The sequence below is a fragment of the Callithrix jacchus genome, chromosome 15 (assembly GCF_049354715.1).
Source record: "Callithrix jacchus isolate 240 chromosome 15, calJac240_pri, whole genome shotgun sequence".
Lineage (NCBI taxonomy): Eukaryota > Metazoa > Chordata > Mammalia > Primates > Cebidae > Callithrix > Callithrix jacchus.
In genome coordinates this window covers 28,172,373-28,198,157 of record NC_133516.1, presented here as the reverse complement: position 1 = coordinate 28,198,157, position 25,785 = coordinate 28,172,373, and the positions used below count along the sequence as shown (strand labels likewise).

The window sequence follows — 25,785 nt, the reverse complement described above, 5'->3', positions numbered from 1 at the left end:
AATTCTGAAGGCAGCAAGATGTTTAACAATGTAGATATTCAAAGTTGATGCCTGAAGGATGTAAAAAAGAAAATGTAGATATTCCCTCTAGAATATTCTGGAGGAATGAACTTTCTCTCACAGTCTAGTCCCCTGTCCTGCTTTGATTCTGGCATGAAGATTTATACATTTAAAAAAACCTATATGGCATGATGTCTGCCTTGTTTGACTTTACAGAAGCATGACTAATACATAAACATAATAAAGCCTCCCTATTATGATAGTTCTGCATCAACCTCTCATTGGAATGAGCTATGTAATCCAAGCAAAATCTATTTGTTGTGGCATCTCAATGCAAACATTTATTTGCAAATACTATTGTGCTATCCAAGAGTCTCAATTCCAATGCAGGTGCTGTCCTAGCAGGGAAATAATCAGTTCTGAGCAAAGCATCCTGCTAATGATGTATGACTTGCCAACAAGGTGTGGTTTCATGGGATTTCAGGGCAAGAGGAAAAGAAGTACCAAGCAGCCACACATACATCAAGGGCACACCCCAGAGCTATGGGAAAGAGAGGGACAAAACAAGTGCTATAGAATGGCTTCCATAAATGAACTCCTATATATGTAAACAGTGTCACTGTGCTAGAAGAGGATGCGCTTTCCAGGTATGCCCATCAGGGAATGCCCTGGGGACTTCATTACATAGCCTCATGTACCTGCTCTGTGGAAAAGGATACAGTAAAGGGAACCAGGAAGTACAGGAGCAGCTAATTCGGCTCATCTCTTCTTATCCATACATCCACTCAGGTTACACTTACCCATCTTTTCTTTCCTCCTCTGACCCACCTTTATAGCAGTAGAACAATTCTAATTCCTAATTCCAGTAACTTTGGAGAGAAGGTGACTACAGGTTCTGAAATGTCACCACCACACTCCTAAGAATGCAGATGATGAAGGCCAAACTCTCCCCATGACAGAGCCACCTGTCTGATGAGATTACTTCCGATTCTCAGAGGCCACCTATGTCACCTCCCTGCCCCTCCCTCCCTGGGTCTACAAGTTAAGAGAGAGGCTCCCACAGGAGAGGGGGGGAGTAGCCAAATAGCTACAACTTGAAAATTATCCTCAGCCTAATTTGTGGCACTAGACTATCCTTACCTAAAAAGGTGGTCTTATTCCATGAAAGGGGAGTCTTGAGGGCAAGGCTGATGAAAAACAAAATGGCAACAGCTATTCCAGGGGACATTCTGCTCAATTACCTTCAAGTTGGAAGCCTCCCTATAGATTGAATATTTGCAAGAACATAAGGTCATCTCTTTCTAAGACACTCAGGTCTAAAGAGGATATGTATATAAATGATATAACCCAGATATCATGCTGTTTTCTTTTAAGATAATCAAAATGATTTTTTTTTTTTTAAAGACAGGGTCTCACTCTATTGCCCAGGCTGGAATGCAGTGGGGGCAATCACAGGTTACTGCAGCCTCAACCTCCTGGGGCTCAAGTGGTCCTCCCACGTCAGCCTCCTGAGTAGCTGGGACTATAGGCACACGCTACAGGCATGCACCACTACATCTGGTTAATTTTTATATTTCTTGTGGAGATGAGGTTTTGCCAGTTGCCCAAGCTGGTCTTGAGCTCCTGAGCTCAAGCGATCTACCTGCTTTGGACTCCCAAAGTGTTGGGATTACAGGCATGAGCCACCTTGCCCAGCAATAATCTTTTCATGGAAAGAGAAGAAGAAAATTAACAATTACCCAAAATTGGCCAAAATACCCAGGGAGATGACTATTAATATTTTGTTCTATATCCTTCCATCCTATTTATATCCTATCTTGTATTCATTCTAAGATACACATTTTTCCCAAAAACTCCGACACTGGGACATGTCTTACAATCAGTAGCATCTAACAATATATTGATAGCATTTTTCTTTTTTAGTGGAGCGTTCAATTTGAAACTACTCATGCCAGGATCAACAAACTCTAGCATGTATGTTTGTAAATATGTTTTTACATAGTTAAAAGCATGTTGTTAATACTCTTTGAAAACTACAGAATGCATTTTACCTGAGTTTTCAACTTATTACAGCTTTACTAAGTCTCTATTTTGAGCAAATCTGACACTTGGAGCTAGCCAGCCATCCTGGAACAGTAAGCAAATATACAGAGAAGTGGAAAGATGCTGTGGAAAAGTGTCTCTCTGCATAAGAGAATGCTTACTTTGAAAAACACAGTATTGACATGTATGCATCTGTTAATGACTGTTTGCTTCTTTCATAGCAGCAGCAGCCACTGGATGGGTCTTTACTGGTCTCTCTGCAGCTGGGCTCAGAAGAGCCCAGGGGAAGGACAGAGCACTGGAGTAAGTAATAACAAAAGCAAGACAGAGAGGGCAACGAGTCAATTCCATCAAGAACAAACCAGAAAACCTCTAATCACCGCACTTGCCATTACCTGGTCATTTGTGCCCTCTCTGTACTTACTGCATTTTCTACTGCAAATGCTCTCCCTTCCTGCATGCAACACATGCTGATGGGCTATTATCTGCACATGATTCTCAGAAATGCTTGGTTGCTTGGGAACTGTCCCCAAAAGCAGGGGTAAAGAATGCAGGTGAAAACCCATCTCTACTAAAAATATAAAAATTAGCCAGGTATGGTGGCAGGTGCCTGTAATCCCAGCTACTCAGGAGGCTGAGGCAGGAGAATCACTTGAACCCGGAAGATGGCAGTTGCAGTGAGCCGAGATTGCACCACTGTACTCCAGCCTGGGAGACAGAGTGAGACTCAGTCTCAAAAAAAAAAAAAAAAAAAAAATGCAGGACTGGGACTGAAGAAACCCAAGTTGGATTCTGGCCCTTCCCTGGTCTTGGCACCTCAATTATAAAATAAGACCTTAGCAGTTTTCAAGGATGGGACACACACCTCAGGATGGCAATCAGCCCCCTGGGAAGGTGTGAGGACGACATGATGTGGGCTGCTCAAAAGAAAGCAACACCTTATTCCTTTATCTTAATTTGTTTTTTGACATCATACTGATTTTGCAATTTCAGGCAGCAGTAAAGGCAGGCATGAGGGGTTTTTTGTTTATTTGCTTTTATATTTTACAGGGACAATGAGCTAAATGCTCTCTCAAGTTTCTTCTAGCTTTAAAGTTCAAATAACTCTCTAAGCTAAAGAGGTTAATTGGTGACAGTCACCAGGCCTCTGCAGCAATCCCTGGGACGCCTCAATGAGAGGCTAAATACATCTCTTTCCTCCCATGGAGTCTAGGCTGACACCTCAAGAAGACCTGTATACCCGAAAAATAGGAGCTCAAGAAGGACACTAGGGGTTTAAAAGAACAGGCAATGCTTAGTTCTATCTTTATTGTTTCCTGATCAAATTTACAATTTATTTTATTGCCCATCATCATAAGGGGTATACTACTAGATATTTCTTCCCTTTTTCCTTTGCAGTCGTTCCTTCCATCATGGAAATAAAGCATGAAAACCTTTGTTTGCAGAGCAGGTTGCTGACCCAGAGACTGTGTTTCCTGCAGAAGTCCTCTTTTATTCTCACACACTCTGGAGTATGTGTGCCAAGCATTGCTGTCTTTATTTCCTTGACAGAAAGAGACAGTGGAGTGTGGGCAAGAAGTCAGAGTTAAGGGAAACGAGGTGATGGCAGAGAATAGACCTAATAGAGACTACATACAGATGTGACTAGGCATTGGCAGGGGGACATTTGGGAGGTGGGCAGACGGCCCTGCATCCATGGAGGGAAACCTGATGGCCTGTACTGTCTCTACCATCTGGAAACCATTGGTTTCTGGATCCCAGAGTGAGGGTACAGCTCTGTACCAACCCCTGGCACACCTTTCCTGGAGGAAGTTCCCTCTTAAGCCTGCTGAGAGCCAGCCAGTTGCCTCCTCCCAGAATCTTGCCTTGGCCCCCAGCTGTTATTAAAGATCTTACTCTCTCGACTCAGGAAGCCTCTTGCCTGCCTGGGAAGTGCCAGGGAAAAGCCAGCCTTGAGCTGTCTACCTTTCTTTGGCCTCTGTCCCCATCCCACCACTGCCCAGTCCCATCCCTAGAAGGACTTCTGAGGGGCTGGCTCCCCAGTAACAACTTCTACCTGGTCCCTGTGGCACTGACCACTTCGGCCAGCAATCATGCTGAGAAGGGCTGAGAGCATAGGATGGAGGATAGAGAAGAAGAGAGTTCAATTCAGAATAGCCTAGGAGAGAAAAGATCCTGGAGAGGCAGGGAAAATAGAGAACAGAAGCAGGAGATATTATGTAAGAAGGGGCAGAATTTAATCATTAATTAGCTTTGTGAGATAGGAGTCAAAACCAGATTCCTGGAACTGGGAGTAGAACCTACGGTAGCCAAGAGAAGAGATAGCCATGGCATGGGGGAGAATTCTGGTGGAGAGACTGAAGGCTCTGAGGGTGTGGCTGAGCACTGGTCTGAGACTAAGGGTTGAGAGCCGGCATGGGCTCTGGCCTCCTACCCCACAGTATCTAATCTTAAGTGGGGAGGGATAAGGCCACCCTCAGCCCTGTCTTACCACAGAGGGGCACAGTGGGGATAAATGCAGTAAGAGCTTCAAAACCATAGAGCTTTTAAGAGAAAGCCCTCATTGTAGATAAATCCAAGCATCATGATCATCAAATCCCAGCCCTGGCCCGGTCCTCAGATCCCTGCAGAGAAGCTGACAGTTTGCTAAACTTTTCTCCCTTGCTCCACTCAGTTCTGTTATTTTGCCTCTTCTGCCAACATCTAATTTGTGCCCCCATTAAGGCCCAGCGTGCACACATAGGAGGCGGCAGTGACTGGATGCACAAACAAGGGGAGGTGCTTTCTTGAGGTCAGAGGGCAGAGTAGAGTCAAGTTACCAAACTTCCCTAGCAATCCCTTTGCAAAACTTCTAGAGCAACACAGGGGTGAAGGGGATTAAGGGGGGTGATGTTACTGGACAGGCACTTCCTGGTGCTACCTGTGATCCAGCCTGTGTTCTGGTGCTGAGCAGGATCTGAAGGTAGGAGCAGAAAGCCAGGCAAGAGGCCCACTTTCTGAAGGGCCCAGTGCCTTAGATTTGGAACAAAGGTCCCCTAAAGGTCTTCATTCTGGACTTCAGGTGACTTTTGGAGGCTGGACGGTGCCTCACTGCTCCTCCAAGGCTTTCTCTTTGCTCCAACATTCTCCACCACCTCCCCAAAGAACTGGCACAAACTTCCCTTCTCTCCCCTCACCTTCTCTCTCCTCCAGCCCCATGTTTGCATGCTCTGCAGGCTAAAGCAAGAACAGCATGTTCTGGTAAAGGCACCTCTGCTTTACCCACAAGCTCGCAGGTGACACCAGGAGGACAGGAACAAAGAGGGCAGGGAAATGAGCACTTATTACCTCCCATGCCCACTGATTTCATAATGGCTTGCTGCTGCCCATCTATTCTCACCAGCACAAATTCATCCTGCTTAGAAATACTCGATGAAGAATAAGGTTTCCTGCACATCTGGAAGGCAACAAGATGCTCCCTTGCAGACATCTTGCGCTACCCATCTTTCCCTACTTCTTCAGTGATACCTCCTTAGACTGCTGGGCAGATCTGGGGCTCCTCCTCCTCATCTCCCCTGCATTCTCCTGCAGGGGATGTGACATCTCATGTCTACCACTGTCTGTGGCGCTAGAGTCTAAGCTTCTTAAGAGCAGAGATCTCAGCTGCTCTGTCTGTATTCTTAGCACCCCGCCTAGGGTCTGGCCAAGTACTCAATAACATCTGAGGAAAAAAAATGAATGAATTCAGATGCAGAGAAGGAAGAGAGACTGCTGGTTAACAGCTCAGCCGCTCAGATTTGAATCCCCATGCAGTTACTTATTACTAGTATGCGCTTCAGTCTGCTCATCGGTAAAATGGAGACAAGAGGAGCAACTACGCTCAGAAGATTAAAGTGAGGGTTCAGTAAGATGGTACAAAGAAAGGCCTGAGTCCTGATCTGAGACCATCAGGTAGGAACGAAGGCAAACGCAGACTTTGCTCTTGAATATTACAGGAGTTGCCAAGTAACTCTTGAAAACTGGGAAAACATAACCACCAATTTGGTGTGGGGGTTGACTAAGTTAGCACCATGAGGGCATGGTTATGTCCACTTAACACCAAGGAGGGACATATGCATGGTGCCCAGGGGCTGAGAGCCTGCAGTGCAGCCAAGAGGGGCCAGTGGAGTCAGCAGGAGAAATGGAAATCACAATTCTAATAGAAAAGTTCTTATGGGAGGTCTTCTCTACGTCTCTCCCTCCAACTGTCACTCTGCTGTCAGGAACTGAGGCATTCCAGCAGACTCTGAATCCTTTTGCTTGCTGTAAATAAGTCTCCAATCTATCCTCCTCCCCTTGCTCTCACCTCAGCAGTGCTGCCCACAAGACACTGCCCACACAGCTCTGCCAAGACTAATTCATGTTCTTCAGATACTCCTACTGCAAGTTTTCTTTTTCACAGAATGAGTGGCTGAAATCACTTTAATGTTTCACAAAGCAAACAATCCTAGGAAGACTGGCTCGGGGGTAAGAGGAGAAAAATCAAATATATCACAGAACAGCCTGAATAAAGCAACTTTATATTGCTGGGTTCTCTGCAATTTTCACGTCAGGCATTGTCTTTAAAATTAGGAAGTTAAGTGAATGAAAGGAGGGCTCCTTCACAGCCATGCTCCCAAGCAGACCACAGTCATACATCACAGAGGCAGCCTGCAGGGCTGCAAAACGAGATGCAAATACAAAGCTCTAAAGCTAACTGTGCAGGCACAGCTCACTGCCCATCCCAGCACCCCACTGCCCATCCTCTTCCCTGCTGTAGCTCAACTACAGAAACTAAAAAGCCCAAGCCTGCTTTCCTAGTCTCCCTTGAAGCTGAAGGTGGCCATAACACACTTGGGGCTAACAGGACGTCAGTGGAATTCTACTGGTGATTTCTGGGAAAGTTTTTGTTTCCCAGATAAAAGGAAGTTTTTGGCACTGCTCCTTCTGCTTCTTCCCCCCTGCTTTTTTTTTTAAATAGAGATGGGGGTCTTGATATTGCCTAAGCTGGTCTTGAACTCCTGGCTCAAGTGATTCTCTCACTTCAGCCTCCCCAGGTGCTGAGATTACAGGCATGAGTCACTATGCCCAGTCCTTTCCTGTCTTGAATGGAGACGCGAAGTCTGGAGCTGTATGTAGCAACCATCTTGCAAACATAAGGTGACAGGGAGAAAGGGTCAAGAGAACTACTGAGATGCCAACTCAGAGTATTATCCTAGTTCAGTCTTGGTGGCTTGTTATGTGGGAATAGTAATTTCCTGTTTGTCTAAACCACTGTATCTCGGGTTTCCAGTTGCTTGCAGCTGAAAGTATTACTAGCTGATTCAACATCTCATCCTTATCTATATAGCAGGACTTCTTCACTAACTCAGGTCTACTTTTATCATACCAAGTTTTAAAACAAATGTCCTATCTCACTCAATCTTTGAAGTTTTAGACCTAATTTCCCAAATAATCCAAATGACAATTTCCCTATTATTTCATATATCTATTCAAGTATCTCATGGCCATTTCAAACTGCAAAGGGTCAGGACTCTATCTCTTCCAGGACTCGCTATCCCAGCAGGCAGCTTAACCATCCATGTGGTATTCAAGCCAGGGTTTCCTTGATGCCACCATCTCTTATATACTCTCTTCCACTATAATACCAAGCTCTATGGATTTTGCCACCTGAGTATTTTTCTGACCTACTCGCTTCTCTCTACTATTCTCACCTACATCTAAATTTTGCACACCTGGACCATTGCAATAGCTTTCTAACTGGTCTAACTGTATCTCTGTATCTCTCTTACCCTTCCTTCCACAGTGATCTTATAAAAACATAAATCTGACCACGTCATTCCCTTCCTTAGAATCCTTTAGTGGTTTCCTATAGTCCCCATGGTTAAAGTGCAAATTCCTTAAGAACCTAAAGGCCTTGCCTGATTTATCCCCTAAACACCTCTCCAGCCCTATCTTGAGCCTTTCTGCTTGGCTCTTTTAGTTTAAACTACAGTGTCCTTCTTTCAGTTTTTGAAACCCATCATATACCTTTCTGTTTTAGGTCCACTACACATGCTGTTCCCTACATAGGTGTGTGAGGGGGGTTTTATGCAGTTTTATGTCTACCTAACCCTGCAGTTTTATGTCTATCTAACCCTTACTTATCCCTCTGTAGCCCAAAGAGTGGAGTTTTCATTTCAGATATTAAACTTTTATATTCTAGATTTCTAGGTGGTTCGTTTTTTTTCTTTTTAAGTTTCTACTCTCTCCTAAGATTCTCTATCTGTTCATTCATTAAGACCATGTTTTCCTTTAAGTCCCAGACCATTTATATAATATATGTCTTTGGCTTTATTTACTAATTCCAACATCTGGGTCATCTCAGGGTCTATTTTTATTGAAATACCTTCCCCCCCCCTTGATTTTAGGCCATAATTTCATGCTTCTGTGCAAGTCTAGCAATCTTTAATTATACGAAGGACACTGCAGATAAAACCTTGGGAGTCTGCATTACATTGTCTCCCTTTAAAGATGTTGAGATTTGTTCTGGAAGTTCCCTTTGAACCACTCACATTTACTTTCATTTTTTTATTAAAATAAGTCTATTTTGATTTTGTCCTTAGTTTTAGGGTGTCATCCCTACTCTAATGCATGGTCTTTATTGGGGGTCTCAACTACATACCCTTGGCTGAATTATAATGCCAACATTTCCCAGTATTGCACAGCCCCGCCTCATGTCCGTGTTTCTGTTCTGTTCTCAGCCCTATAGCATTATTCTCTGTTAGGCTTCGTGAAGTCTTGTTCTCTCTCTTCTGATTTTCAGAACAAACCAAGTGCTGACCTTTTTTTCAATACATTTGCACAGGAGTTCAGCAAGAACCAGGTGAGTCACCATAGTAACTAACCATTTCCACTGAACAGCTGAAAATTCACAGTCGACAATTTAAATAATGTTCCTCAGTTAGGTTATTAGATTTCCAACTAGAGGCTGAGGTCAAAACAAAAGATCTAATTAGGTGGCCTTTCCAACAATGCCCATAACAGAATCATCTGACAGCTCCAAGAGGTAACCAAGCATCTCTCTCACTGTAATGTAGTGGACCCCAACTGTCAGCAGATAGGGTCTCCCACTGCATAGGGTGATACAGAAAGCAACATCCTCAGCTTTTTTCTTCACATTCAGTCTCCAATATTGCTGTGCCTTAAAGGAACAAGGCACCATGTTAACAAGTTCTAATAAGCACTTCCCAAAGTCTATATGCTATTCTCTGCTGCATTAAGAATAAATTACAACGAGAAAACAGCCTCATTTAAGACGTGTTTTGTGTGAGGAAACTAGAGGTCATATTTCCATATGGCATTGGTATTGTGAGATGGTGTACTACAGTTCTAATTCACAAAGTTTTGTAGTGATCACAGGTTATTGAGAACCTTGTATTTTCTTTGTATAAGGACAACAGTATTGGATCTAAGCCAGAGTCAGTTTCAGTACCCACAAAACAACTCATGGGCCACCATGGAAGGGGACAACTATTCTTCTTATAGTAACTACCACAGGGGAAGAACTACCATGGCATACCATGAGTAGTCCTTCATGATGCTCTTACCTTTTCAGACTCTGCTTATGTCCAGTCTCATGCATATATAAGAATACAAATGTCACCAAATTGCCATGTGAATATCCCTCATATGCTTTAATCATTTCTCTCTGGAGTTTCAGGGAGTGACCCCTAAACTCCATCACCTTGAAACTTGATAAGCTCAAAGGACACATTGCACAGAGTGGTTCTAGTACAAACAGAACTGATTTTTTGCCCAGGCTCTTGGTGACTTAAAAAGCCCCTGCTTTCAGTGATTGATTTTGCCTTGACTCTCTCAACATGGAAAGGGCTAAAAGACACCTGAAAGACCACTTGGTCCGACCTGCTTATTGTATTGATGAGGAAACTAAGGCCCAGGAACCAGTTTATCAAGCTTTAGTGCCTGGCTTAGTTCACTTTCACTTGGCTTTCCCTCATGGAGCCCAGCCATTCTCTTCACTTCTTTTAGATAATCTCTTCTGGACCTCCATTGAAAAATTTAAGCGTGTGAAGTCTAGAGTTGGATGGGAAAGACATGCACCAAACTTAATAAACCAAAGGTCATTATCTGAGATTTCATTCTATCTTTCTGGAGGTCTCAGCAGAACTACATAGTTGAAGACATTTTTCTTTTCTCTCTCTTTTTCTATATAAGGAAGGCCCCCTCTCTCTTTTTGAAAGCTTTATCACTGACACAATTATGGATGATTTTTGACCTCTGTGGCAGTGAGCTGAAAGGTCAGCAAACAATGGCCTACAGTGACCTCCAGGTGCTATACTTGACTTAGAATGGAAGATCCAAGCCCATCACCAGCTAAGTGAGTGATGAGGTTCAGCTGCTTCCTGTCTGTACACCCATGGCTCCCAGCCCTTCCTAGAGCTCACCCCCTGTTACAGTAAGGCTCTCTAATACCCAGAAGCCTTCGGTGTTGCCTGCCAGCATGTAAGGCATTAGTGGGGAGCCTCCAGGCTGACACTCACCTTTGCATAAGCGGTTGTCTTAATAAACCACTGTTTGAGGTACTTCTGTTCCACCTTGGCTCCAGAACGCCAGGAACAGCCATGTTCATCCACCTGCTCATTGGCAAGCACTGTTTGATCCACTGGGTCCCAGTTAACCAAGGCCTGTATAATTCATGAAACAAAATGGCACAATCTGGTGAGTACTCTCAATGAGACCATCCTGAGGTTTCTTACATGTGAGAGGGCCTGCAAATGCAATGGCTCTGCTCCATGGAGTACTGCTTGGTAAAAAAATCATTTGCAAATTGTACAAAGAACACATTAATTTCCTCTGTGCTTTCATCTTATTAGAACAGGCTTGGGAAGGAAGCTGTTAAAGATGTGTCTAACTCAACTTTGGTATCTTATATGAAAGGATGAACTTGTAGGATGCAAAAATCTTAGCAAGCAGAATGAAAGAAGAAAAAATGGCACCTATTTAAAATTTAACACAATAGGATTATTTTAGGGAAATCTTCAGTGTACAACTCAAATTTTTACATGGGTATATACTCATGTAACCATGTTGTGCCTTCTACCTATCAATATCTGCCCCCCACAATGGTAGCTCTTCTGAGCTCTGTCTCCATAGATTCATTTTGCTGATAGAACACGTAAAACATGTAGTCTTAACTATTATGAAGATTCTCTCCCTAGAGTTCTAGTTAGTGTCTATCTTCATTTAAAATAACTACCCCTGTCATCTACATTCATACCTTTATGACATTCAGGTACCACTTGGTACAAAGAAGGGAATGAATAAAGAGAGATGTGTTGGGGACTTAAAATATCCTGACTTCATACACATTTTTTGTGACTTTTTTTTCTTTGAGAGAGAGTTTAGTTCTCCTTGACCAGGCTGGAGTGCAATGGTGTGATCTTGGCTTGTTGCGACCTCCACCTCCTGGGTTCAAGTGATTCTCCTACCTCAGCCTCCAAGTAGCTGGGATTAGAGGCATGTGCCGCCATGCCCGTCTAATTTTATATTTTTAGTAGAGATGGGATTTTGCCATGTTGGTCAGGCAGGTCTCGAACTCCTGACCTCAGGTGATCCACTCGCCTCGGTCTCCCAAAGTGTTGGGTTTACAGGCACGAGCCACTATGCCTGGCTGTAAAATTTTTAATAAGCAATTCTAATAAGAGATTTTGTTCACTATTATCCATTTGCCCCTCCAGACCCTTTTCCTGCCCTATTCTGTGGCCCAGGAATTTGACCTGCATTACCTTGGACCCTTGCCTTCCAGTTGGGTTCGAACAATGACAGGCACGCTGGCTGCTTCCTGCCCATGGGCTGGCAGGGGTCATGTGCCTCTTCTGAGGTCATCACCCGTTTGGGCAGGTCTCCCCTGCTGCTATAGCTACTGCTCTCCCAGGTTCCACTAACTGCTCCCTAGTGTTGCCCCTGCAGCCTAGAAATAGCAAAGGTATCCTTTTGCTACCAGGGTCAAGGGCATTGGCATCCCTTCTGAGTTTCCTTGAACTCCACACAAATAGTCCTTTATCAAATTTTCTTTAATGACTCCTTTTAGGTATGTGCTCTCTTTCCTGCTGGGACCGACTGATCCAGAGACATGTCTAAAAGTTATATAAAAGTAGAGGTGAGGGGAGGCTAACCCATCTGTGGGTTGTAATTTGTGGGCTGTGATTTTACAACTAGGAGTAGTGGCCCCATTGAAAAATTTAAGCATGTGAAGTCTAGAGTTGGATGGGAAAGACATGCATTATATACTGTTTCCCTTCTAAGATAGGGCTCCCAAAAGCCTTGACTTAATAAGTACATAGAGGAGACAAAATATGGCACAAAATTACCTTAGACCTAAAAACTTTAATAAACCAAAGGTCCATTTTCTTATCTATTATCCCTGCCTGTACTAGGGGGTTAGAGAGAAGGGTACCACTTAATTATTTTTCTTTTCTGTTTTTTTTTTTTTTGAGGTGATGAGTATTTTAATTAGCTTAATTATTCTACATTGTATACATATATCAAAATATCACACTGTACTCCATAAATATAACACAATTATGATTTGCCAATTAATAATTTTTTTTAAAGAAATAATTAAGGCTGGGCACAGGCCAGTGTGTCAGAGGGATAGCTGTATTCCAATGTTGAAATCATGGGATGATTTCACCTACAGTCTAGATGGAACTTTGTACCCCTCAGTAACTCCCCATTCCCTCGCTCCACCCCCACCCCTCCAGCCTCTGGCAGCCACATTCTACTCTCTACTTCTAAAATGTCAATGTTTTTAAGGATTCCACATATAAATGAGATCACATGACATCTGTCTTTCTGTACCTGGATTATTTCAGGGTCTCACTCTGTCACCCAGGCTGGAGTGCAGTGGCACTCACATCACTGCAACCTCCACCTCCTGGGTTCAAGCAATTCTCTTGCCTCAGCCTCCTGAGTAGCAGAGACCCTAGGTGCCCGCCACCACACCCGGCTAATTTTTGTATTTTTAGCAGAGACAGGGTTTCACTGTGTTGGCCAGGCTGGTCTCAAACTCCTCACCTCAGGTGATCCACCTGCCTTGGCCTCCCAAAGTGCTGGGATCACAGGCGTTAGCCACCACACCCAGCCTTAATTATTTCTTTTAAAAAATATATTAATTGACAAATCATAATTGTGTTGTATTTATAGAGTACAGTGTGATATTTTGATATTTGTATACAATGTAGAATAAGCTAATTAAAATACCCATTACCTCACTTACTTAACATTTTTTTTTTTGTTGGTAAATTTACTTTTTCAGTTAGTTATCTTGAAATAAACAAAACATTATGACTGACTATAGCTACCCTCTTGTGCAACAGATCTCAAAATATATTGCTGCAGTCTGGCTGAAACTTCATATCCCTGACAGTAACTCCCCATTCCCTCGCTCCACCCCCACCCGTCCAGCCTCTGGTAACCATCCTTCTACTCTCTACTTCTCTGAATTCAATGTTTTCTAGGATTCCACATATAAGTGAGATCACATGATATTTGTCTTTCTGTGACTGGATTATTTTGCTTAACACAATGCCTTCTAGATTCATCCCTGTCATTCCCAAACGACAAAATTTTATTCTTTTTTGAAGGTGAAAACTATTCCATTGTGTATATACTCCACATTTTCTGTATGCATTAGTCTGTTGATGGACACTTAGGCTGATTCCATATCTTGGCTACTATGAATAGTACTGCAATTAACACGGGAGTACAGATATCCCTCTGACACAGATTTCAATTCCTTTGGATATACTTCCACAAGTGGGATTGCTGGATCATACAGTAGTTCTATTTTTCATTTTCTGAGGAACTGCCATACTGTTTTCCATAATGGCTATACCAATTTACATTTCTACCCACAGTGTACACGGGTTCTGTAAGGGTTCCACTTAAAATAATAGACAGAAAGGGCCAAATACTGCTTAGTAATGTATACAGTTCATTCAGACCTTCCTACTCCAGACCACCTATGCACAACTAAAACTGCATAAAATATAAAAGAAAGTAGAAAAAGAGCATCCTATATTCCTATATTCCTCCACCTCTGTCTCTTGTCCCTGGCAAACCTCAGAGGATTTGGAAGAAGTGAACACTTGGTACTGCAGATTGCAAGAACAAATAGGACTGTATTTTCTCATCAACATTTCCCACACGGCCTGGCATCTCTCAGGCTCTAGGTTACAAAATGCAGTGAGGAAGATGTGCTCCTAAGAGGTTTGTACATCATAGTAAAACCCAGGCATTGAATGAAAGACCAAAAAAACAAAACAAAACAAAACAAACAAACAAAAAACCACGAAAGACTTAGGGGGAAGGGGAAAAAACACCAAAAGAAATAGTGTCTCAAATAAAAGATGCATCAGCTGTGAGAATCCACATGATTTAGTTGCAGATTCAGGCTCACTTTCCAAAGTGATTAAATTAGGAGTCATCAGAATCCAGGGCTCTGGGACTCAGGGAGCATAGCACCTGCAACCCCTTGAAGCCCTGGAGTTGTTTCCTGAATCACTTTGCTCAGGTCTCCTCTCTTGGACAACTGTCTCTATCAGTAGCTTCCCTTATCCAACAATCCTGGGTTTCCACATTTTGAACATTTACTTGGATGAGCATGTTGATTTTTAAGCAAGCACTGTCTTATGAATAGGATATAATTTCTGGGCAACTTCACCAACTCTATTAATTTCCCTGGTTGGCATTTAAGTTGTCTATCACCTATTGAAGCCGATTCCATGTTCCTTTGTAGTTAACTAGCCTTATTTGTAAAACAAAGTCAAGTCTGTATTGAAATAAACCTTAAATCAACACTGAAATCATTAAAACACCTGCAAACACACAGAACTTTAGGTCGATTTTACCCACTGCTTCCCTCACAATAGTTATCTGGGAATATCACAGAATTGGCCATTCCAAAGAAGATCATTTCCCCACTTATTAAAGGGTTAAACATCAGGACTAATATTTTTTGCCTAAGTGATTTGGGGGAAGCTTGTAGGAAGCATTTTAGAAATGCATCTCATAACACAATCACAGACACAAAGGAGCCGTGTTCATAAAGGGTCAAATCTGGACAGTGATTAGTGGGAGCAAGCATTTTTGTCTCTTCTCTCTACTCTTCTTTGCCATTAGGCTCTTGGAGGTGTGGGTGACTTTGGGGTCCCTTGGGGATTTTCTTGGCAGTATCCTCCTAATTTTGTGTTTATCAACTTTCCTACCTGTGACACAGCAGCTGTGGTGCTTGCTGTCCCAGACAGCCCTAATGTTCCAAACCCTCATGCCTTTCATCTCCTTGTTACCATTTCTCCTCTTCCCTCAGATCCTCCTCGCCCTGCCTCCTCACCCTTCACACAGGGTGCCAGTCCCTTCTAGATCACATCCACCATCAGCGTGCTTTTCTCTCTTGGCCATTGCATCACTCCTCAGGCCAGTGCTATCCCCGCCTCTCTCTCCTAGATCTCTGCTTTTCTTTTCTTTCTTTCTTTCTTTTAAACTAGCAAAGACCTTTTCTGAATATACTGCCAGCTTCAGGTTCCAGAAGGCTAGTAAAATACATATTTTAGGGTATTGATTTTTTCAAGGTCTATTAGCTTCTTTCTTGGCAAAGCATGCTTAACTAAGGAACATCACATAGGTCTTACAAAGTAACTGTCAAAATCAGTCTTGCTCCCCATTCCATCCAGAATGAGCCTGAATTTGGACTGAGTCCAGGAGGAGTCCACAAGGCTACCATTTGTTACTGTCACCACATTCCAAAACCACAAGGCAGCACAGTGGAAGAGGTGCCAGTACGCAGCAATTCTTTCAGTATGCTTCCTGAAACCAGGCCACACTGCAAACTTAGTTTTACCTAGTGGGTAAATGAGCACCATCACCAGCCGCTACTAAATTCATGTAGACAGCCAAAGACAGACTCATAAATTAGGGAACTGTCCATAATTCCCTAGAATGTCCAAGCATAATAAACCATTTTTCTTCTTTCTAATAACTATATCCACCATCCAAGGCTAAATACCAGCACAAGACTGATAATCAATGAGTACCATACAGGAAAAAGAACTTTGAAGAGAGATCAAGAGGACTCCACAAAAGCAACCTTAAGAAATGCACAAGGAACTACAAAAGCAAGAACAAACCAAACCCAAAATTAGAAGAAAGAAAGAAATAATAAATCTCAGAATAGAAATAAATGAAATTGAGACTAAAAAAAAAAAAGACCAACGAAATTAAAAACTTGGTTTTTGAAAAGTCACACAAAATCAACAAATTTTTACCTAGACTAGGAAAAAAAAAGAAGAGCCAAATAAATAAAATCACAGACAGAAAAGGGAACATTACAACTTTTGCAACAGAAATCATTAGAGACTGTTATGAACAACTATACACCAACAAATGGGAAAACCCAGAAGAAATGGATGAATTCCTGATACACACACAACCTACCAAGATCGAATCATGAAGTAATAGAAAACCTGAATAGAACAATAACAAGTAATGAGTTTAAAGCAGTAATATAACATCTTCCATCAAAGAAAAGACCAGGAACTGATGGATTCACTGCTGAATTCTACCAAACATTTAAAGAAAACTAATACCAATTCTCCTCAAACTCTTCTAGAAAAAGGGAATCTTCCAAACTCATTCTATAAAACCAGCATTACCCTGATATCTAAATCAGACAAAGACATAGGAAAACAAGAAAACTATAGGCCAATATCTCTAATAAACAAAGATGCAAAAATCATCAACAAAATAGTAGTAAACAGAATTCAGCAACACATTAAAAAGATCATTCACCATGATCAACAAGGATTCATCCCAGAGATGCAAGGATGGTTCAACATACACAAATCAATAAATGTCATATGTCACATGACAAAATCAAGGACCAAAACATATAATTTCCATAATGCTAAAAAAAGCATTCAATAAAATTCAACATCCTCATGATAAAAAAAAAACAAACTCTCAACAAATCGAGTATAGTAGGAACATACCTCAACATGACAAAAGCCATATATGATAAACCTATGGCTAACATCACACTGAATGGGAATAAACTGAAAGCCTTTCCACTAAGGTCGGGAACAAGACAAGGTTGACCACTTTCACCACTTTTATTCAACATAGTACTGGAAGTCCTACCCAAGGCAATTAGGCAAGAGAAAGAAATAAAGGGCAACTAAACTGGAAAAGAAGAAGTCAGATTATCCTTGTTTGCAGACAACATGATTTTATATTTGGAAAAACCTAAAGACTCCAACCAAAAAACTCTTAGACCTGATAAATGAATTTAATAAAGTTGCAGGATACAAAAACAACACATGGAAATCAGCAGCATTTCTACATGTTAACAACGACCAATCTGAAAAAGAAATCAAGAAAGTAATCCCATTTATAAGGGTTACAAATAAAATGCCTAGGAATAAATTTTAACCAAGGTGAAAGATCTCTAAGAAAAATGATAAAACATTGATGAAAGAAATTGGAAAAGACACACAAAAAATGGAAAAATATACCATATTCATGGATTGAAAAAATTAATATTGTTAAAATGCTCATACTACACAAAGCGATTTACAGATTCATTGCAATCCCTATCAAAATATCAATGACATTCTTTACAGAAACAGGAAAAAAAAAAAACCCCAAAATCTGTATGGAACCACAAAAGACCCTGAACAGCCAAAGCAATCCTGAGCAAAAATAGAACAAAGCTGAAAGCATCATACTACCTGATTTCAAAGTATACTGAAAAACTATAGTAACCCAACAGCATGGTACTGGCATAAAAGGAGATACAAAGACCAGTGAAACAAAACAGAGAACCCAAATACATATCCATGCACTTATAGTTAACTCATTTTTGATAAAGGTTCTAAGAACATATACTGGGGAAAACACAGTCTCTTTAATAAATGTTGCTGGAAAAACTAGATATCCATATGCAGAAGAATGAAACTAAATCCCCATTTTCTACCACATAAAAAAAAAGACTCAAAATAGATTAAAGATTTAAATTAAGACCAAAAACTATAAAACTACCAGAATAAAACATTGAGGAAATGCTACAGGACATTGGTTTGGGCAAATTTTTTGTTTGGGTCAGACCACAAAAGCACAAGCAATAAAAGCAAAAATAGACAAATGGGATTACATCAAGCAGAAAAGCTTCTGTACAATAAAGGAAACAACAAAGTGAAGAGATAGCCTACAGAATGGGAAGAAACATTTGCAAATTATTTTGACAAGGGATTAATAACCAGAATATATAAGGAATTCAAACAACTCAATAGCAAAAACCAAACAAACAAAAATCCAAATAATCCATTAGAAAATGGGCAAAAGATTGTATAGACATTTCTCAAAAGAAGACATAAAAATGGCTAAAAAAATATGTGAAAGAAAAAATGGTTACTTCATTAATCATCAGGGAAATGCAAATCAAATCACAATGGAACATAATTTCACTTAGTTAAAATGGCTTCTATTAAAAGACAGGGAGTAACAAATGCTGGTGAGAATATGGAGAAAGGGGAAGCCTTATACACTGTATGAAAAACAGTAACGAGGTTCCTCATAAAATTAAAAATAAAACTACCACATGATTCAGCAATCCCACTGCTGGGTATACATCCAAAGGAACTGAAATCAGTATTATCGAAGAGATATCTGAACTCCTATGCTTACTGTGGTACTATTCACAATAGCTAAGATATGTACTCAACCCAAGTGACCATCAATGGATTAAAATAATATGGTGTATACACACTATGGAATATCATTCAGCCAAAAAATAGTATCAAATCCTCTCATTTATAGTAACATGGCTAGAACTAGAGTTTACCATGTGACATAAGCCAGGACTACAAATTCAAGTATCAAATGTTCTCACTCATATGTGAGAGCTTAAAAAAGCACACCTCATGGAGGTAGAGTATAGAATGGTGGTTACCAGAGGCAGGGAAAAGGGAGACGGGAAGGGATAAAAAGACATTGTTTAATGGGTACAAAAATACAGTTAGATAAAAGGAGTAAGTTCCAGCATTTGATAATATAGTAGGAAAATAATAGTTAACAGTAATTTATTGTACGTTTCAAAATAACTAGAAGAGATCTAATATTTCCAACACAAAGAAAAGATAAATGTTTGAGTTGGAGAACCCAATCACTCTGATTTGATCATGACATGCTGTACACATGTATCAAATATCACATGTAAAATATGTACGACTAGGATATATTAATAAAAAACCCCCACAACAACAAAACCCTCTAAAACTATATCCACAGAATAAAACTTTTTGAAAGAGTTTTAAGAAAATGTTTTTCAAAAGGTGAAATTAATGTTCTGCCAAGTAGAGGTCTTTATGTCTGTAACTGCAGCTGAAAACACTTTTGTTTTGTGAAAGCAACAGCAGATTCCTTTTGCAACAGAACTGAACATTTGGTGGACAGTGCTTGTTAAGAACAAAAGACTTAAACACTCTAGCTATGTTTAGTAATGCTCTGCTCAAATATTATTCCTAAATGTTCATTTACCTGAGTTATTTTTGGTTAAATATGCTTTACAAAGTATATTTCTAAAGTCAGTTAAAACTTTATAAAGTTAATTCCATAAATCTGTGTTTTGAAATAAACCACAGAAACAGAATGCTAACTATAGCAATGTTTTCTGCTTTAAGGCAATTATGAAAATAGCTATCCAATAAAAGACTGCTGAGGTCTGAATGTGTCACGCCAAGTTCATGTGTTGGAAACTTAATCCCTAATGCAACAGTGCTAAAAGGTGGGACATTTCAGAGGTGATTAACTTATCTGCTCTCATAAATAAGTTGATGTCATTATCACAGGATGGGTTAGTTATCGAGAGGGCTTGTTATAAAAGTGAGTTCAGCCAGGCCTGGTGGCTCATGCCCATAATCCCAGCACTTTGGGAGGCCTAGGCGGGCAGATCACCTGAGGTTGGGAGTTCGAGACCAGCCTGACCAACACAGACAATCCCCGTCTCTACTAAAAATACAAAAATCAACCAGGTATGGTGGTGCATGCCTGTAATCCCAGCTACTCGGGAGGCCGAGGCAGGAGAATCACTTGAATCTGGGAGGTGGAAGTTGCGGTGAGCCAAGATCATGCCACTGCACTCTAGGCTAGGCAACAAGAGCAAAATTCGGTCTCAAAAAAAAAGGAAAGTGAGTTCAGCTCCCCCTTGCTCTCTCCCTCTCGCCCTACAACGTAGGATGATGATGCAAGAAGGCCCTTGCCAGAGACTGACACCTTGATACTAGACTTTGCAGCCTCTAGAGCTATGAGGAAACGCATTCCTATTCTTTGTAAATTACCCAGTCTCAGGTATTCTATTGTAGCAGTATAAACCAACTAAGACAAACATCTACCTGCAAAAAAATACCTTGGATTAGGGCTAACTTTGATTTTCGAACAAGGTACCAAATGTGTCTTTTGAATTTTATTTATAATTTCTCCTTAAGATAATGACATTTCAATGCTGACTTCAACAGCTAGCAATGCATAATAAAAATCCACAATATAATCTAAATTATTTTTCCCTAATATCTGTCCATGTACATGCTATCTAAGAATTAGCCAGGAAACCTTGGTAATTTTTTTTAACTTTCTGCTTTTCCATTTTAAATTACAAAATGTCTTCAGGTAATTCTGCAAGTATGCTCAGGTGGGAATTTACTGAGCACCTACTCCGGGCCAGGCACCATTCCAGCCTCTTCACAAACATTCACTTGTTTAGTCCTCATAGGACTATAACTATAGGAAATAGGGAGAAGGGGTTTGTGGTAGGCAGAAGAACGGCCCCACAAAGATGCCCTATGGCAAGAGAGTCTACTATCCTAGATTACCCAAGTCAGACCGATGTAATCACTCTATTCCCCAGGGGGAGGGAGGAGTGTCACAGTGATTTGGAAGACAACTGAGAAGAGGGAAGGTAATCTGGGGCTAGCAAGGTGGCTGTGCACGTGCAATAGGATCTTCCCTGGAAGCCCCTACATCTTCAGAAAAGTTATTCAACTCCTAAGATGCTGTGTGCGACTGGCTTTGGATCCAATCCAACAGCGATGAGGTTAAGTTTCCTCTTGAGTCTAACATGCTATAGAACCGAGGGAACATGAACAAATAATGAGTGCACAGACAAACAAGTGTCCTATGAAGAAATATAACAACAAATATGCAATATAGTCAAAATTCAACTTATATATTGTTAAACAAAACTTACAGGAGACTACTGTTTTGGACCAAACTCCTCCATTAGGCCACAACAAAATGGAGTCAGTCACATTAAATGCCATATAATCAAACTGAACCTTTATTTATTTTTATTTTTTTTGAGATGGAGTCTCCCTCTTCTTTCCCAACTGGAGTGCAGTGGCATGATCTCGGCTCACTGCAACCTCCACCTCTTGGGTTCAAGCGATTCTCTTGCCTCACCCTCCTGAGTAACTGGGATTACAGGCACATGCCACCATGCCTGGCTAATTTTTCTATTTGCAGTAGAGATGTGGTTCTTATTTAACAATGATGTCTCCTAACGAGATTCACTGTGTTTTAAAAGCACAGCTAATTTTAACTTACCTCCTCCTGATAAGCCAGTCCAGCCTCATACAGTTTAATAAAGAGATACTGAGTCCACTTGTAGTAATCTGGCAAACACGTAGTTATTTCCTGCCAACAACGACAAAAAAATCATGTATAGACCATTATACACATCCCCCAGCCATGCATACATCAGCCTTGCAACTTTCTAAAAGTAATGAAATCACAAAAATATTTACCAGCTCAAAATATTTTCACCAGTTTGTAAAGTAAGGGGAGCTGCAATGTATTCTAGAAAGAGATCTTATTGAAATGCTGCCTACACCTACCTGAGGGCATGTTCAGAAACTCAGCTTCAAGTCTATGTACACCTTCTGCCCACTCATCCATGGCACTAAGAAGTGAACTACATTGTTCAAAATTGGGTATTAACATTTTTTTTCAGCACAAACATACATTGGGGGCCTGATGCTTATCACAAATGTAGCTCACTTTGAAGGCAATCACAAAATTCAAGAGGAATATTTGCCTGCCTCAGTATGATCCTCATTTGAAAATAAATCTTGTGTTTCCACATATAACTGGAGCCTAATGGCTTCTTTAGACTCCGTATACTCCATTTTTTCCATTATGTGAATCAGGCTGTTGTCTACTTAGGAAGAACAATTATAAACATTAAACTTAGTAAGAGACCACTTGGTTTGTATTTCCAAGCCTAAATCTAAACAGAATTTACGGTTGTGAAGTTAAATAAGCATAAAACCTCTACACTATCGCACATTTCTTTTCTAGTGCTCTTTAACTTCAAAAACTGGCTAATGCAGAAATGAATGATGGCAGGGGATATTGCAAATGATTCCATTTGTAACAGACATTTTTTTAATTTTATTTTTAAGAGACAGGAGTCTTGCTCTGTCACCAACGCTGAAGTGCAGTGGTGTGATCATGCCTCACAGTAGTCTCGAACCCCTGGGCTCAAGTGATCCACCCTCCTCAGCCTCCCCAGTAGCTGGGACTACAGGTATGTGCCACCACACCTGGTAATAAACTTTTGATAGAATGCATACCTTTACCAAAAGTGCAAACAACTCAATCTTCCTTAAGGTGTGGGTGGGAGGGCATGTGGTAGGAACTAAGCAAGGTGTCAGGTAAACATCTGTGTCCCCAGTAGGCTGTTTTTGTTACGTAAGATGCCTGAGTCCTTTTGTGTGCTGTTTTATAAAAATAGCACAGTAATAACTATTAGAAAATAATTATTTTAAAGGGAAAACAACTCAACTCTGACTATTGGCTCTACCTTCCCACTTTGAGGCAATTAGTAAGCCACCAGTGAGTCAAAGGGCTTTGCCCACATTGTAGCTGCCCACCTAGGCCAGCCTCCACAACAGCAGAGCCATAATTTCTCAGCCACGCATACGACGCAGCCTGCTCTGGCTTCCAGCAACTTCAGAGATGTCTACAGGTGCGTCGTGCACAAAGATCTTCACCAACTCAAGAACCTAATCAGCACTCTGCCAATGGGCTTGTTCCCCCAAACCTCCAAATTCATCCTCATCCATCATCTTTTCCTCCCCATCTACCCTTCCAGCTAGCAGCGCACAGAACTTATTCTCAGTTTTTTAGATAAGAAACTTAAAAACTTCCATTGTTAACAAAACCCGGGTCGGGAAGCTATGTTTGGTCTGTTTCATTTTGCTCATTGTTGTATGCTCAGATCCTGGCACGAGGCTCCCAAAATTACTGTAGAAGGAAGAATAAACTAGATATACACATGAACTACCGCACATGAATCAAATTTGATTCCTTCATGTAGGTTTCACAACAAAATTCAAATTATTACACTGTGGTCCACAAGACGAACTGGGGTAGGAGGTATGGGTGAGGGGTGGAGGTAGTATGGTAAAAATATGCTCAGACTGGGTTATCTTTTATTTTTTACTTTTAAAAAAACCTTTACCCACTAGCAGTTTTAAAAAAGTATGTGAAACTTTTGAGAAAATAATGACAATTGTTAAATCTAAGGGATAGAGGCTCAATATTTTCTTTTCTCTATTTTTCTATTATTTGAGTTGTTCATAATAAAATATCAAAATACTTTTAGTAAATATATAACACATAATATATATTATGTATGTAACATATATACAACATATTTTATATATACGCACATAGATAAACTATATAAGTATGTGTTTTCCCCTAAGCCCGTGAATCTGCTTCCACAGGATGAGAGTAAAAACGACCCAGCAGTGAGATAGCATTGCTATCGTCATCCAGGTTTATGGTTTTGAAAATCACTTTTACCGAAAGTAGAAAAAAAGAGGATAGATCTAGTCAGGAAAAGCAATGATCTTCATCTAACCAAGCGTTAGCCTACTTTCAGTCAAACCTGTAATGAAAGGGCATTCTCTTTGGAAGTGTCAGCTCCGAGGTAAAGGGAGGGGTGGGGAATTACAGGCCTCTGCTTTCACCCTGGCTTCAAATTTGGGTCTGACCTATTTTATTTATATTACATTTCTGCACGTCATTTGAAGAAAAAGCAACCTCCTTGACTGCTAAAAGAGTACATACAGCTTGAAAACCATTGCCCCAGGACCCTTATTCCAGTCACTGGCAGTTCTATTTCCAGGCATATTTACAGCACTCTGAATCAAGTTCCATCAAACTGAAGTGTGTGACTCACCTGCCCACAGGAGGCTGGGAGTGCCCTGAGGAAGACACTATGCTCCTGTCCCTTTTTATTCCCATCTGCTGCACACAGGGCCCAGGCACTGACTGACCCTTAGCAATGTCCACTCCATGAAGAAATGCCAGAACAGACACTCGCAAGGCTCACCAGGAGTTCAGTCTCACAAGGATCACAAACATGGCTGGATCACTCCAGCAGAAGTTCTAAAAACCTCCTTACATTAGCCCACAGTCTTAAAGAAAGTAGGGGTTTCTTCCAAAATAAAAGTCCGTGCTCCCTCACCTGCACCAAATTTCCAGCTCTCTAAAATCCCCTCCCACAATATGGGAGCTCCCTCCGGGATTTTCCCTCTAAAATCCCCTTCCACATTCTTCGTAAAAGCCTTTTCTCTTCTCCTTTCCTTCTCTTTTCTCTACCCAAATAAAATCACCTTTCTGCAACACTTTTTAAGTCCAATACTTGCTTTTCAAGCATACAATCCACCTGCAGTGGCCCCACCGTTCATTCCTTAAAAAGTTAAAAGCCAAAAACCCACGATAATCACCAGCATCCAACAAAAAAAAATATGGTTGCAACACCACTCAGAAATGCATCTCCCGAAAGTCATAGGGCCCTCCAGAACCTTCCCAGATTTGTTTATTAAAACAAAGCAAAACAAAAATAGCTATTTTGAGTCTTCTAATGCTTTATATCTCAATCAAAATCACCCAAACCATCATTCTGAAATTAAACTGTTGAAAAGCTTTTATTTTAGTCAACTGGCTAGAAATCAAGAGTCTATTTTCACATTTTCCCCGGGAAGTGCCTATTCAAAACCCAATTCTGTAGAGTCTTCTAGGGGTTTCAGTATCCACAGACGTGATGTTAATAGTCCTTTCTTCCCCTCTCTAAAGCAAGAGTGCTCAACCGGGAAAATTTCATTCCCCAGACACCAAATGCAATGGCTGCAGACATTTTTGTTTGTCACAACTGGGTGTGTGTATGTTGTGAGTGTGCTACTGGCATCTAGTGGATAGAGGCCAGGGATGCTGCTTAAAAACCCTACGATGAACAGGACAGTACCCAGAACAAACAAACGAAAAATAACCCAGTCCCAAATGTCAATCAATAGCACCAAGGTGGAGAAACCCCAATCTGTGAGTTCAGATTTCTTCAGTTTGAGTCTATAATCACAGGCTGATTGAAGAAGAATCACTCAAACAACTCTCTAGTTTCCATTCTATGCATATTGATAACATGTTAAACATCAATGAGCAAAAGTGGAAACATGGAGGCGGTGAAGTGGGTTTCCCTCCTGCATTGGCGGTAGCCCCACCTCTGTTGACCATGACTCACAATGCACACAGGAAGGCTGCATGATGTGACCACCAACTCGGAGACCAACTAGAGGAGAGACACGTCAAGTCTGGGGTTGCAGGCAGAGAAAATTCTGAAACTCT

General features: G+C 41.0%; 1 protein-coding gene across 5 annotated transcripts in view; it reads right to left on the bottom strand.

Annotated features, from left to right (window-relative positions):
• Window positions 1-25,785, bottom strand: part of LARS2 (leucyl-tRNA synthetase 2, mitochondrial) — a 168,364-nt gene that overhangs the window by 90,859 nt on the left and 51,720 nt on the right. For all 5 annotated transcript variants that reach the window (XM_035275054.3, XM_002758269.6, XM_078350650.1 and 2 more), the window contains exons 6-7: window positions 21,697-21,786; window positions 10,584-10,727 (exon numbers count right to left, since the gene is read on the bottom strand). In XM_035275054.3, coding sequence (XP_035130945.2) covers window positions 10,584-10,727; window positions 21,697-21,786 — 234 coding nt within the window. The remainder of the gene's footprint in view (window positions 1-10,583; window positions 10,728-21,696; window positions 21,787-25,785) is intronic.